The sequence below is a fragment of the Mercenaria mercenaria genome, chromosome 4, assembly GCF_021730395.1.
Source record: "Mercenaria mercenaria strain notata chromosome 4, MADL_Memer_1, whole genome shotgun sequence".
Taxonomy (NCBI): Eukaryota; Metazoa; Mollusca; class Bivalvia; order Venerida; family Veneridae; genus Mercenaria; species Mercenaria mercenaria.
In genome coordinates this window covers 61,769,194-61,781,966 of record NC_069364.1, presented here as the reverse complement: position 1 = coordinate 61,781,966, position 12,773 = coordinate 61,769,194, and the positions used below count along the sequence as shown (strand labels likewise).

The following is a 12,773-nucleotide window of genomic DNA, read 5'->3' as shown; positions in this document are numbered from 1 at the left end:
CCCTAGATCGCTCAACTAAATTTCTGAGCTTTAAAACAGGCTAAAGGGCGAGCAACTTTTGAAGAAGACCAGAATATGCTTCAGTTGTCAAGAAGTTCCAGAGGCAGTAGAAGTTAATGACATAAATTAGTGTGACAGACGACAAACAGTCCAAACAATGTATGGTTCTAAGGTCTTTGAAATTGGGTGGTAAAATCATACACAGACAACTGGAGCAGAATTAGGGCATATTGAAAGGTCACATTTTAACGGTTTTATTTCTAACACTAGCTGCTCCTAAGAGGGGCCAAAGTGGCCCCATTTGCATTAAACTGAAAGAGGACCTAATAATAATCTTTCTGATCAAATTTGATGAAGATCATTAGAAACTGTGAAAAGGAATGTCTATATTTAGCTCTGGTGGCACATAAAAGGGCGGAGTGCCCCCATTTGAACAAGTTTGACAGCGAACCTTAAAATGATGCTACAGACAAATTTTGGTAAAGATCCATTAAGCTGTTCATGAGAAGTCGTTTAAAGGTATTTCTATTTTCAGCTTTAGCATTCCCTAAAAAGGGCAAGCATCCTCATTTGATCAAATTCAGGAGTGGACCTTCCAATGATTCTATAGACCAAGGTTGATGAAGACCCATCCAGAGGTCCATGAGAAAAAGTCATTTAAAGGTATTGCTATTTGAGCTTCAGAAGCCCCTAAAAAGGCAAGTGCCCTCATCTTAACAAATCTGGGAGAGGACCTTATAACGATGCTAAAGTCTGATGAAGATTCATCCAGGATTTGCGGTTGTCAATGGGGTTGATGTTGCCAGTCAAGTGGTCAGAGGGGAAGGGTGTCAGACTAAGAGACAATATCAAGAAACAAAAGAAACTGAAAGAGTAAACAAAATTTGTTTTGTGTGTTGTATGTGTGGGAATGGTGGGAGGGGAGAAGGTCATCCAAGGAACATTTGTGTGAAATCATTTGGGTCTGCAGTTTCAGAGGAGAACATTGCTGTGAAATTATTATGAGCCTGCAGCTTGAAACAAGAAGATTTTCAAAGTTTTCCATATATAGCCATACTGGGACACAATGGCACATTGCTGAGAAATTATTTTCAAATCTAGCCAGCACTTTCAGTGGAGGTTTTCAAATTTTTCCATACAGCATTGTTGGGAAAACCAGCCCCTGGTGGCCAGGTATTTCAATATTTGACTTGAAGTGATTTAGGCAATCTAACAAACTTGCATGGTGGCATTTCTCTATAGGAGGTAATGTTTCTACCGTATTTCACGCTGGGCTTCGTTTATTTGTGTAGTAAATGAGCTGGACGTCATGCGGCAATTTGATGTCATAATGCTCTCTTACTGGTAAGCACGTCAAACATTGTTTATTGCAGAATATACAGAGCTTTACTTTCTTCTTTGTTTAACTGGGAATCAAACCAAGCTATGTTAGAAAGATAAATATGAAATATCTCTGACATCTTAATGACAAAGTATCTCACAGAGCCTGTAGTGTACTATTCTCCGCTGATCCAGTATTGTAAATCTTGTTTAGGCAAGTTATCACAGAGAAAATATGTCCATAACTTTATAGCTATAGCTATAGCTATTTTAATATAGTTACTATACTGCTTTTTGTGAGGTGCATGGATTATATATATTATAAAACATACCCAAAGAACTTGTTTAGCTAGGTCCAGCAGCTTAAATTTAGTGACATTGCTTCTTCTTCAAAATGTTTGAACTTTTTGTTTTAAAACAAGAAAGCATCACATACATTTGGTACATAATATAATATTATAGAATTAACTCAATTTTTGCATTTTTTTAAAAACTTATATTAACATAACCTACCCGTATATTTTAGAATCATCCTAGAAAAGCCTTGTAACTTGAATTACCTCTAAAATATCCGAAAATCATGTCACAAAAATCAAACTGTGAATGTTTGTCAATATATCAAATTTCACTCAATCTATGAATGATGTGCTTAAATCTTGATTTAATCAACAGTAGACCTGACCTAAAGAGTATAGTTTTAGAAAACTGTCAAGTAAATAAAAGCCATCCATTATTCCCAATTTGTGACAGAATTTGGATAAAATTCTGACAGACTAAACTGTACTTGCCATTTCCTGCACTTCCTGTAACATTACTGCACGCGAGTCCTGTGTGCCTAAGGGCTTGCTGTGTATGTTGTTCTGATAAAGGAAAATCTCTGCTTTCTGGATCTTCAGTTCGCTGCTGGGGAACATTTTCTCCTGCCTGTAGAATAACAAAGTGTATCTGTAACATTTTCTACGAACCTTTATCTCATATAGGTGACTTGTCTTTTTTTCTTTTTCTAAAACAACTTATATCATTCTTCATTGCAAAGTTTTCAAAAAGTTATTGAAACAGAACAATAATTTCAGCGAACAAGATTATATCAAGCTGTTCAAGAAAAGTTGTTTAAAGGTATTCTATTTTTAGCTTTGGTGGTTCCAAAAAGGGGCCAACTTCTATTTTTAGGAAAGTCAATGCTAGGATGCTACAGTCAAAGTTTGGTGCAATTCTAACAAGTTGTTTCAGAGATTTTCAAATCAAAATGAAGATGCCGAATGCTTGCCTATCCCCCTAAAGTAATAGATCACCCTGGTATTAAAGCCCAAAAAAGTTAAAATGAGATCCTTTAAACAACACCCATTAGAAAAAATACTTTTCTGAAATTCTGAATTATAGGCCATTATGCTTCCTGTACAATGCTTTCCAAACTGTTGGTGTCAATTATCATAAAAGGAAATGCATTACTTACACTACTTAAAGCTTGGCCACTCTGCAGACTTCTTATGGTCTCATTGACTGCTGCATCACTGGATCTAATAAACGAACTTGCAGTTACAGAGGTATAAGCAGCGGTAACAGTAGAACCTGATGTTCTTGTCTGTACTGATGCCCCACCTTCATTGTACCCAGATGATATTGGTATGTTTACAGGTTCTTGTCCACTATTCTCATGGAAGGGACAATTTGGAGACTGTCGTCTGTGTTCAGCATTAATGTCATCAAACATTTCCAAGCTAGAGTGACAAGCATCACAAAGGTAACATCTTGTAGATGTAGGTCCCCGAGTGTGGTCATGCCAAAATCCATTCCCCGCAAGAGCCAAGGAATTTCCATTTCCTGTATAGTTGTGAAAGGTGGCAAGTCTGAACCATTCGTACCGCATCCTCTCTTGTAGTGGTGGAGGTGGTCCATTGTTTATTATATCGAAGTATGGAGGGCCTAAAACAAATACTAAATACGACCTTGGCTCTATATGTATTTCTCGAGCAATAGATTTTGCAAGTCTTCTTCCTGCATTTGCTAAATACTGGTTCAAATATTTTTTCATCTTTTTAATCATGGATTTCTTTTTAACTATCTGCCTACATATCTTAAAGCCTCCTTTTCTTCTTTTTACATTCTTTCTGGTCTGTAGCTCTTTACTTACATAAGTACCATGCTTATGTACATCTAATTCCAAGTACAAGTCTGTAAAGGATGTATTGCCCTTATTTATAAAACTGGAAGAGTTCTTTCGCGAGGCTGACAAAGAGCCTAGGCCAGAGTCAACCAAACTGTAAGACAGTTCTTCATTTGGTAATGTTGATTTTCTATGCTTGCAATATATACTACATTCCAGCATACCGTTCCTGTTTTCTACAGTCTGCACTGAGGGATACAAATAATGACCATTGTCCACTGAATCCACTTCTAACACTGAGGTTTCTTGCCTGTGTCTGGTCATCTCCTTTCTATGTGTTAGCATCTTCTTTTCAGCTGTAATACTTTTTTTATTAACTACTGTGTTTATGTCATTTTTAATACTTGTTTCTTGAAAAGCAATTCTGTTTAAATTAAAGTCCTCTTGAATATCTTCAGACAAAAACTCTCTTGCATTCTCATTTGTGATGCTTACTTTTTCCTTCTGTTCTTGTAAAGTACTGAACTCACCATTCATATCTTTAATAAAATTGTCAAACAATTTCTGAAAAAATTTCTGCTTACAAGCAGTACGGCAAACCGATTTAGACATCTCTGATTTAATTATTTCATTTCCTTGAATATAACCAAACAATCTATTATCCTTTTCATCTGTGCGGTCTCTCAAGGCTGCCTCATAGATACTGTCTGCTCCAGCAAGAGCATCAAAGTTACATTCATAAGTAACACAGTTACTATCACTAATCCTTTCATAATAATCTAATCTTATGTCACTTTCACTGTCACCTATTTCAGGTCTACATAAATTACCTGTTTCTTTTTGGTTACAAAACCAAATGACTTCAGAGTACTCAACAGTCTTGGAATTTCTCTCTTTTCCAGTTGCATTTAGTTGACTTAATTCATGAGACTTCTCACATTTTGTTTCTGGTAAGTCTGTCCGCATCTTTATTTTAAACGTATCAGAACATGTTGGTTTTGGTTTACTATTTATATCTGAACTGGTAAAAGTCTTAGAATCCTTTTCTAATGTAAATGTGCACAAAGAATATTCTGTTGCTACCACTGAATTTTCATCTTGTACATCAAAGTGTTGTGCAAGTTTTTTAACTTCTGTCTCATCAGCACTGAATGAAGGATCTGGCAATATTACTTGACCTATTTCACCCTGATTTTCAGGGAAATTTTGCCCTGGTAAAACATATTTTGCAGCTGTGTTATCTTCATCAAAATTTTGTGTAAATCCAGCAGCATATTGGCAAAGACCTAAACAACTGTTCACTGCTTCATCTGTTCTCATATGTACTCCAATCAAATTCACCTGTTTTCCACAGCTACAATCTTTTATTCCAAATTTACCTTCCTGTGTTTCAGCAAGTTTTTTGTCATCTGATGTTATTTTTGCTTCACCACTGAAATGAATTTCAGTCTGTGCGAATCCTTCAAATGCTATACTTGTTCCTACTGGTGGCATCACTACAGAAACATCACCATTACTTTGAAATAGTTGTGTTGTTGAGCTGACTTTCATTCTTTCCCCATTTTCATCAACAATCTTCTTAACTGTATTGTCATTTTGCTCAACCTGTCTTGATGACAATAAATTCTCTTCTGCAGTAGTGGCAATAATTGACCTGAAACTTCCAGCTTCTTTTGCACTTCCTGATGCAGACTTAAAATCACTGTATTTAGTGGTATCATAATAATTCACTGTCTCGGGTTCATCAAGAGATATTGCTGTTGCTTTATTTAAAGTATCAGTGGAGTTTAAAAGCAAGAGTCTTTTATCTTCTTGTGTCGATTCTTGTACATGTACTGGTTCTGTAAAATCATCTGTGTAATTTTTTGAACATGATAACCCACAACAAATTTTTTTCATTATTGTGCACATTGTTTCCAACATTTTTTTACTGTGTGTACTAGAATTTTCATCCTCCACCTTTTTCCTATATTTATGAGATGTGGCTATTAAATTCATTTCCTTTCTTTAAGTTTTTGGCTTGCATTCATTATTTCGCATCTTCTAAATTGTTGTCAGTCTAGGAAAAGAAACAAAAATTATTTATAGGGATAATTGAATGCAAATTTTCTTGCTTCAAAAATCCAACAACAAGAACATTTTAATTAAATGCAAAATACAAACATGGGTAAGGGGTAGATTAAAGGGTGGCGGTGTTTGGGAAAGTGAAAAAATCAAGGATGAATATTCAGCAGGGAAAGCCATGCTCTAAAAGAGAAGTCTTCCTACATGGCAAACCACAGTATGGCAAACCCACACATGCATGAGACAAACCCACACACCCACCCCAAAAAAAAACAAGAGGGCCATAATGGCCCTATATCGCTCACCAGTGAGTGAGTTAAATTGCTTGCTTGTACAAATTTCTTTGCTAAAGCTTCAAAAACAAACAAAAATAGGTGAGAAGGTCATGGTTAAGATTATTCAAGATAACTATTGAAATCTGTTAAAAAATTATACAGGTGGTCCAAATCTCCTTGCTGTAGCTTCAAAAACAAGAAAGTATGTCAGTAGGTCAGGGTTAAGAATATTAAAGATGAGTACTGAAATTTGCATCAGAAGTTCTACATGTGGTCCAAATTTCCATGCTGTATCTTCAAAAACAAGAAAGTAAGCTCAGGGTTGTCAATAAGAACCGGCGAAATAGACGGTTCAAATGGCATTTGGGCCGGTTCAAATTCGCCAAAAAAAAAAATCGGGCCTAAAAAGCTAAACCCGCCAACCATAGTATTTTAAAAGTTGTTTTCATGATTCTTTCACGAAAATATAATTTGTATAAAGAACTCTCCACCCAGACTAAAAATTGATATTAGCCGCGGCCGTTTCCGTTCATAATATACAGCGTGTCATCACTTTAATTGCCGAGCGACATGCCATATTTATACATAGTGTATTTCATACACTGCCACGTGCCTGTCGATCTTTGACTTTAGTTAAAACACGCGATAAACTAATGGCAGCTTTGGATGTAGAACACGTGACGTATTTTATCGGCAAAATTATTTAAGCTCCGCCTTTACAAATGATGATATACGTACGTCATCCCAGCTAACATCAAAGAAATGAAAATCATGTTTCATGGACTGAGTTAATATTAGAGATCTACATGAAAAATATTTATCAGTTATCATATTGTCAAAGTTATATTTTGTAGCAAAAACTTCGGAATGATGAAAGAGTGACTGGACTGTAATCCGCTATAATTTCCAAGAATTTTGAAATCATGAGTGATGGTCCCGATTTAAAAGAAACAACAACACAAAAAAAACAAGAGGGCCATGATGGCCCTATATCGCTCACCTGTTATCATTGAACTTAAGGACAAGTCTTCAAGGTCAAAAGATCATAATAGAAATCAATCAAAAGAATTATGAGAAAATATAGTTGAAATTTTCTTTAAGTAACTTTAAAAACAAGATTTGAAAACTTTTTGTAGAGGTCCACTAGGCAATGCTACATGTCAAATATCTAAGCTCTTCTGGTTTATTTTTAGAAAATTTTGAAGATTTTTCTATGTACAATCAAGTAACCCCATGGGGCAGGGTCAATTTGACCCCAGGGGTCATGATTTGAATAAACTTTGTAAAAGTCTAATAGGCAATACTACATGTCAAATATCTAAGATCTAGGCCTTCTGGTTTATTTTTAGAATTTTTTTTTAAGATTTCCTATGTAAAATCAAGTGACCCCTAGGGCGGAGTCAATTTTGACCCCGGGGAACAAGGTTTGAACAAATTTTGTAGAGGTCCACTAGGCAATGCTACATGTCAAATATCTAGTCTCTAGGTCTTCTAGTTTATTTTTAGAAAAGTTTTGAAGATTTTCCTATGTAAAATCAAGTGACCCCTGGGGCCGGGTCAATTTTGACCCAGGGGGTCATGATATGAATAAATTTTGTAGAGGTCCACTAGGTAATGCTACATGTGAAATATCTAAGCTCTAGGCCTTCTGGTTTTTTTAAAAAAACTTTTGAAGATTTTCCTATGTAAAGTCAAGTGACCCCTAGGGCGGGGTCAATTTTGACCCCCGGGTCATAATTTGAACAACTTTAGTAGAGGTCCACTAGGCAATGCTACATGTCAAACATCTTAGCTCTAGGGCTTCTGGTTTTTGAGAAGAAGATTTTTTAAATATTTTCCTATGTAAAATCAAGTGACCCCTGAGGCGGGGTCAATTTTGACCCCGGGGGCCATGATTTGAACAAATTTTGTAGAGGTCCACTAGGCAATGCTACATGTGAAATATCTAAGCTCTAGGCCTTCTGGTTTATTTTTAGAAATTTTTTGAAGATTTTCCTATGTAAAATCAGGTGACCCCTGGGGCGGGGTCAATTTTGACCCCGGGGTCATGATTTGAACAATTTTAGTAGAGGTCCACTAGGCAATGCTACATGTCAAATATCTAAGCTCTAAGGCTTCTGGTTTTTGAGAAGAAGATTTTTTAAAGATTTTCTTATGTAAAATCAAGTGACCCCTGGGGCGGGGTCAATTTTGACCCCGGGGTCATGATTTGAACAAATCTGGTAGAGGTCCACTAGGCAATGCTTCACACCATATATCTAAGCTCTAGGGCTTCTGGTTTTTGAGAAGAAGATTTTTAAAGTTTTTCCTTTCTGTTGCCATGGCAACCAGTGTTCTGCATGGAATTCAATTCTTTGAACAATTTTGAAAGGGGGCCATCCAAGGAACATCCCTATGAAGTTTCATCAAAATTGGCCTGTTGGTTTAGGAGGAGATGTTGTTTAAAGGAAAGTGTGGACGGACGTACAACGGACGGACGGACGCTGGACGGTGAGCGATCACAATACCTCACCCTGAGCACTTTGTGCAAATGATGGCCCTATATCGCTCACCTGTTATCACTGCACTTGAGGACAAGAAGGTACTCAGAAAAAATATCTAATTCCGAAGGACAGGAACAACAAAGGGAAGAAATTTTACCAAAAACAACAAAAAATTCTTACAAGGTACAGATATGTCAAAATACACCTAAAAATTGGAGGTACCATCCATGTTGTACCACAGAAAAGTGGTCTTGGTTTTTCCCTACGGCAAATAATAAGAAAGTTACTAAAAATAAGCTATTTATAGTAACGTAAAAGGGAAGTAATTAAAAAAAAATTATCGTAAGTGAACAAAAGAAGGATCTGCCAAATAAATCTGTTGACATAAATGAAATTTCAGATCAGTATCTTCATTAGTTACGGAGATATACCCATTTTAATTTGAAATAAAGGGAGGTAATCTGAGATAAAATCAGTCCATAGTTATCTACCCTGATTGTCTCAGTGCAACTAATGACAATAATGAAATTTCAAATAAGTCCTATAAGTACTTACTGATATAAATCCATTCTGATTACAATCAGGGGAGGTATCAAATAAAACCTTAAATGAAGTCTCTTTATGACTGCAAAAGCCAAAATGGCCAATTCAAACACGGAACCAAGATCTTGTGGTGATACAAGCTGTATGCAAGTTTGGTTAAAATCAAATCATAAATGAATCTGCTATTGTGCAGACAAGATCAAAATAGCTAATTTTGGCCCTTTCAGGGGCCATAACTCCGGAACCCATTATGGGATCTGGCCGGTTCAAGGAAGGAACCGAGATCTTATGGTGACATAAGTTTTGTGCAAGTTTGATTAAATTCAAATAAAAAATGAAGCTGCTATTGTGCAGACAAGGTCAAAATAGCTAATTCTGGCCCTTTCAGGGGCCATCACTCTGGAACCCATAATGGAATCTCGCCAGTTCAAGAAAGGAACCAAGATCTTATGATGATACAAGTTGTGTGCAAGTTTAGTTAAAATAAAATTATAAATGAGCTGCTATTGTGCAGACAAGGTCAAAAAAGCTAATTCTGGCCCTTTCAGGGGCCACAACTCTGGAATTCATAATGGAATATGGCCAGTTCAAGAAAGGCACCAAGATCTTATGGTGATACAAGTTGTGTGCAAGTTTGGTAAAAATCAAATCATAAACAAGAGCTCGTCGAACACGAAATGCCCCCCTTGATGCATTTAGTAATTGCACAAGGAACAAATTATATGCTCACTTATGCATGTGGTTCAAATTTGAAGGCTGCAGCTTGAAAAATGTGAAAGTAGGTCACTTGGTCAAAATCAAGGTCAAATTTTATTTCGGAACACAAAACTATGCAAGTGATCCAAATTTGAAGCCTGTACCTTCAGAAATGTGAAAGTAGGTCACTAGGTCAATCTCAAGATCAAAGTTAATTTCAGTACACAAAACTATGCTTGTGGTTCAAATTTGAAGGCTGTAGCTTGAGAAATGTGAAAGTAGGTCACTAGGTCAAAATCAAGGTCAAATTTTATTTTGGAACAAAAAACTATGCATGTGGTCCAAATTTGAAGTCTGTACCTTCAAAAATGTGAAAGTAGGTCACTAGGTCAATAACAAGGTCAAAGTTTGTTTCAGTACACAAACCTACACATGTGGTCCAAATTTGAAGGCTGTAGCTAAAGAAATGTGAAAGTAGGTCACTAGGTCAAGATCAAGGTCAACTCATGTCAAGGTTCATCTTGCCACTCAAAACTATACATGTGGTCCAAATTTGAATGATGTAAGTTATGGACATGAATATTCTAAGTTGTTCCCTAAATAAGTCTATACGATCCATGTGACCCCTGAGGCGGGGCCTATTTGACCCTAGAGGGATAATTTGAACAACCTTGGTAGAGAACCACTAGATGATGCTACATTACCAAATATCAAAGCCATAGTCTTTGTGGTTTGGACAAGAAGATTTTCAAAGTTTTTCCCTATATAAGTCTATGTAAACCATGTGACCCCCAGGGCGGGGCCATATTTGACCCCAGGGAAATAATCTGAACAATCTTGGTAGAGGACCACTAGATTTTGCCATATACCCAATATCAAAGCCCTAGGCCCTATGGTTTTGGACAAGAAGATCAGAAACTGTTTAACTGTTCCTGGCCAATGCGACCTTGACCTTTGACCTAATGACCTCAAAATCAATAGGGGTCATCTGCTGGTCATGGCCAACCTAACTATCAATTTTCCTGAAACTAGGCCCAAGCGTTCAAGAGTTATTGCTCGGAAAACATTTAACTGTTCCTGTTCACTGTGTCCTTGACCTTTGACATACTGACCTCAAAATCAATAGGGGTCATCTGCTGGTCATGACCAACCTGCCTATAAATTTTCGTGACCCTAGGCTGAAGCGTTCTTGAGTTATCATCCGGAAACCGTTTAATTGTTCAGGGTCACTGTGACCTTGACCTTTAACATACTGACCTCAAAATCAATAGGGGTCATCTGCTGGTGATGACCAACCTCCCTATCAACTTTCATGATCCTAGGCCCAAGCGTTCTTGAGTTATCATCTGGAAACCGTTTTACTATTCAGGGTCACTGTGACCTTGACCTTTGACATACAGACCTCAAAATCAGTAGGGGTCATCTGCTGGTGATGACCAACCTCCCTATCAACTTTCATGATCCTAGGCCCAAGCGTTCTTGACTTATCATCCGGAAACGGATTGGTCTACATTTCGACCAACCGACCGACCGACCGACCGACCGACATCTGCAAAACAATATACCCCTCCTTCTTCGAAGGGGGGCATAATAAAGCTGCTATTGTGCAGACAAAGTCAAAATAGCTAATTTTGGCCCTTTTAGGGGCCATAACTCTGGAACCCATAATGAGATCTGGCCAGTTCAAGAAAGGAACCGAGATCTTATGGTGATACAAGTTGTGTGCAAGTTTGGTTAAAATAAAATCATAAATGAACCCTTACAGAAGCAATTGCCTCTGTGGCGTACATGCTGCGTATTTGCTGTGTGTATGCCGCGAACACAGTAGTACGCCAGAGAAGTACATTTTACATACACTGCATGCCGCGTACATGCCGCATACTATTTCGAAGAGTACACAGCATGTACGCAGGAGGTCACTAGTACACTTCAAGTACGCAGCACAGACTCTGAAAATTTAAGGAGTACACTGCATGTACAGGAGGGACTTGTACAAGAAAATAGTACACTGCATGTACACCGCAGATACTTTGAAATCTGTGCAGTACACTTCATATACGCGGGAAAGACTTGTACAATTTCTTTTGGCATTTATACTTAGTTGTTTTTTAAAGTTAAAGTCTGAAGTAAACTTCATATACATGGGAGGGACTTGTTCATTTTCTTTTGGTCTTTATACTTTGAATATTTTTAGGTAAAAGTCTGAAGTACACTTCATGCAGGAAGGATTTGTACATTTTTTTTTTTTTGGAAGCAAGAACTTGATTTCCGACAACTTTTATCTTAATAGCATAGAATAGTTCAGATTACTGGTATTCTGAACAAGGAAAATTTGCCAAACTATTTGCAATGTTCATTTGTGAAGCTTACATCTTAGTGACTTCTGAGCTGCACCTTGCATGCAGTGTAAAAATAAATTCTTTTTCATTTTGAATTAATCCTGGAGCTTTCAAACTTGGACAATTGAAAAGCCTTATTTGAACTTTGTTGCATCATGTGCATTACATTTTGTAATACATGAAATAATTACCAAGATAATGCCTCAACAGCACCTGAATGAGAAGAATTAATAGCTCTCACTGTTATTTGAATACTCTTAAGCAAAACACCATTCTATCATGTTTTATAAAGGCTTTAATGCTCATTATGTTAACTCATTAAGGCCTCACCAAATTAAAAAGTTGTTCATCGGATTTGCCGCTCGTATATTTTCAGAACGTTTTTGGCTAATTGCGCTCGCCCCATTGGAAAAAATCAATCCAAAATTTTTTGGTGCGCTACTTTTTACGGACGTAAAAGTGTATAAATGCTTATATAATTCCAGTCCTAGATTGTTCTCAGATGGATTTTAATCAAAATAAATACATACTACACACACATCATCTATAATAAATCATAACACTTATATTTAGTTGTATTAAAGTTGTTTCCCTTTGATGCAGTTACGCCATTTTCTTCAAATGTTTACCAAATTACATGCTACAAAAATTGATTTATTTCATTGAAAAGTGGATGAAGAAAAGCATACTAATTTATTTGATAACATCAATCTACATTATTTTGGTAAGGGTAAATACTTATTGATGCATGTCACTTTTTTTTTTCTGTATTTTTTCTGTCCAAATGATCAGCATTTGCATACGAAAGTTGGTGGGGTAAGGAATTTACATTATCACAGCAGTTTGCCACAAGAGTACAAAGCATGTATGCAGCAGGAGTACACAGCATGTACACCGCAGGACTCGGGCCAGGAGTACACAGCATGTACGCCGCAGAAGTACACAGCAA

The 12,773-nt window shown here is 36.9% G+C and overlaps 1 protein-coding gene across 1 annotated transcript; it reads right to left on the bottom strand.

Annotated features, from left to right (window-relative positions):
• Positions 1–1,981: 1,981 nt before the first annotated feature.
• LOC123551903 (uncharacterized) lies at positions 1,982–5,474 on the bottom strand. The gene is made up of 2 exons (XM_045341180.2): positions 2,774–5,474; positions 1,982–2,244 (listed from the first exon to the last, which is right to left on the bottom strand). Exons 1-2 carry the CDS (start codon positions 5,420–5,422, stop codon positions 2,029–2,031), a joined length of 2,865 nt encoding a protein of 954 aa, XP_045197115.2. The 5' UTR covers positions 5,423–5,474; the 3' UTR covers positions 1,982–2,028.
• Between the last annotated feature and the right edge of the window lie 7,299 nt (positions 5,475–12,773).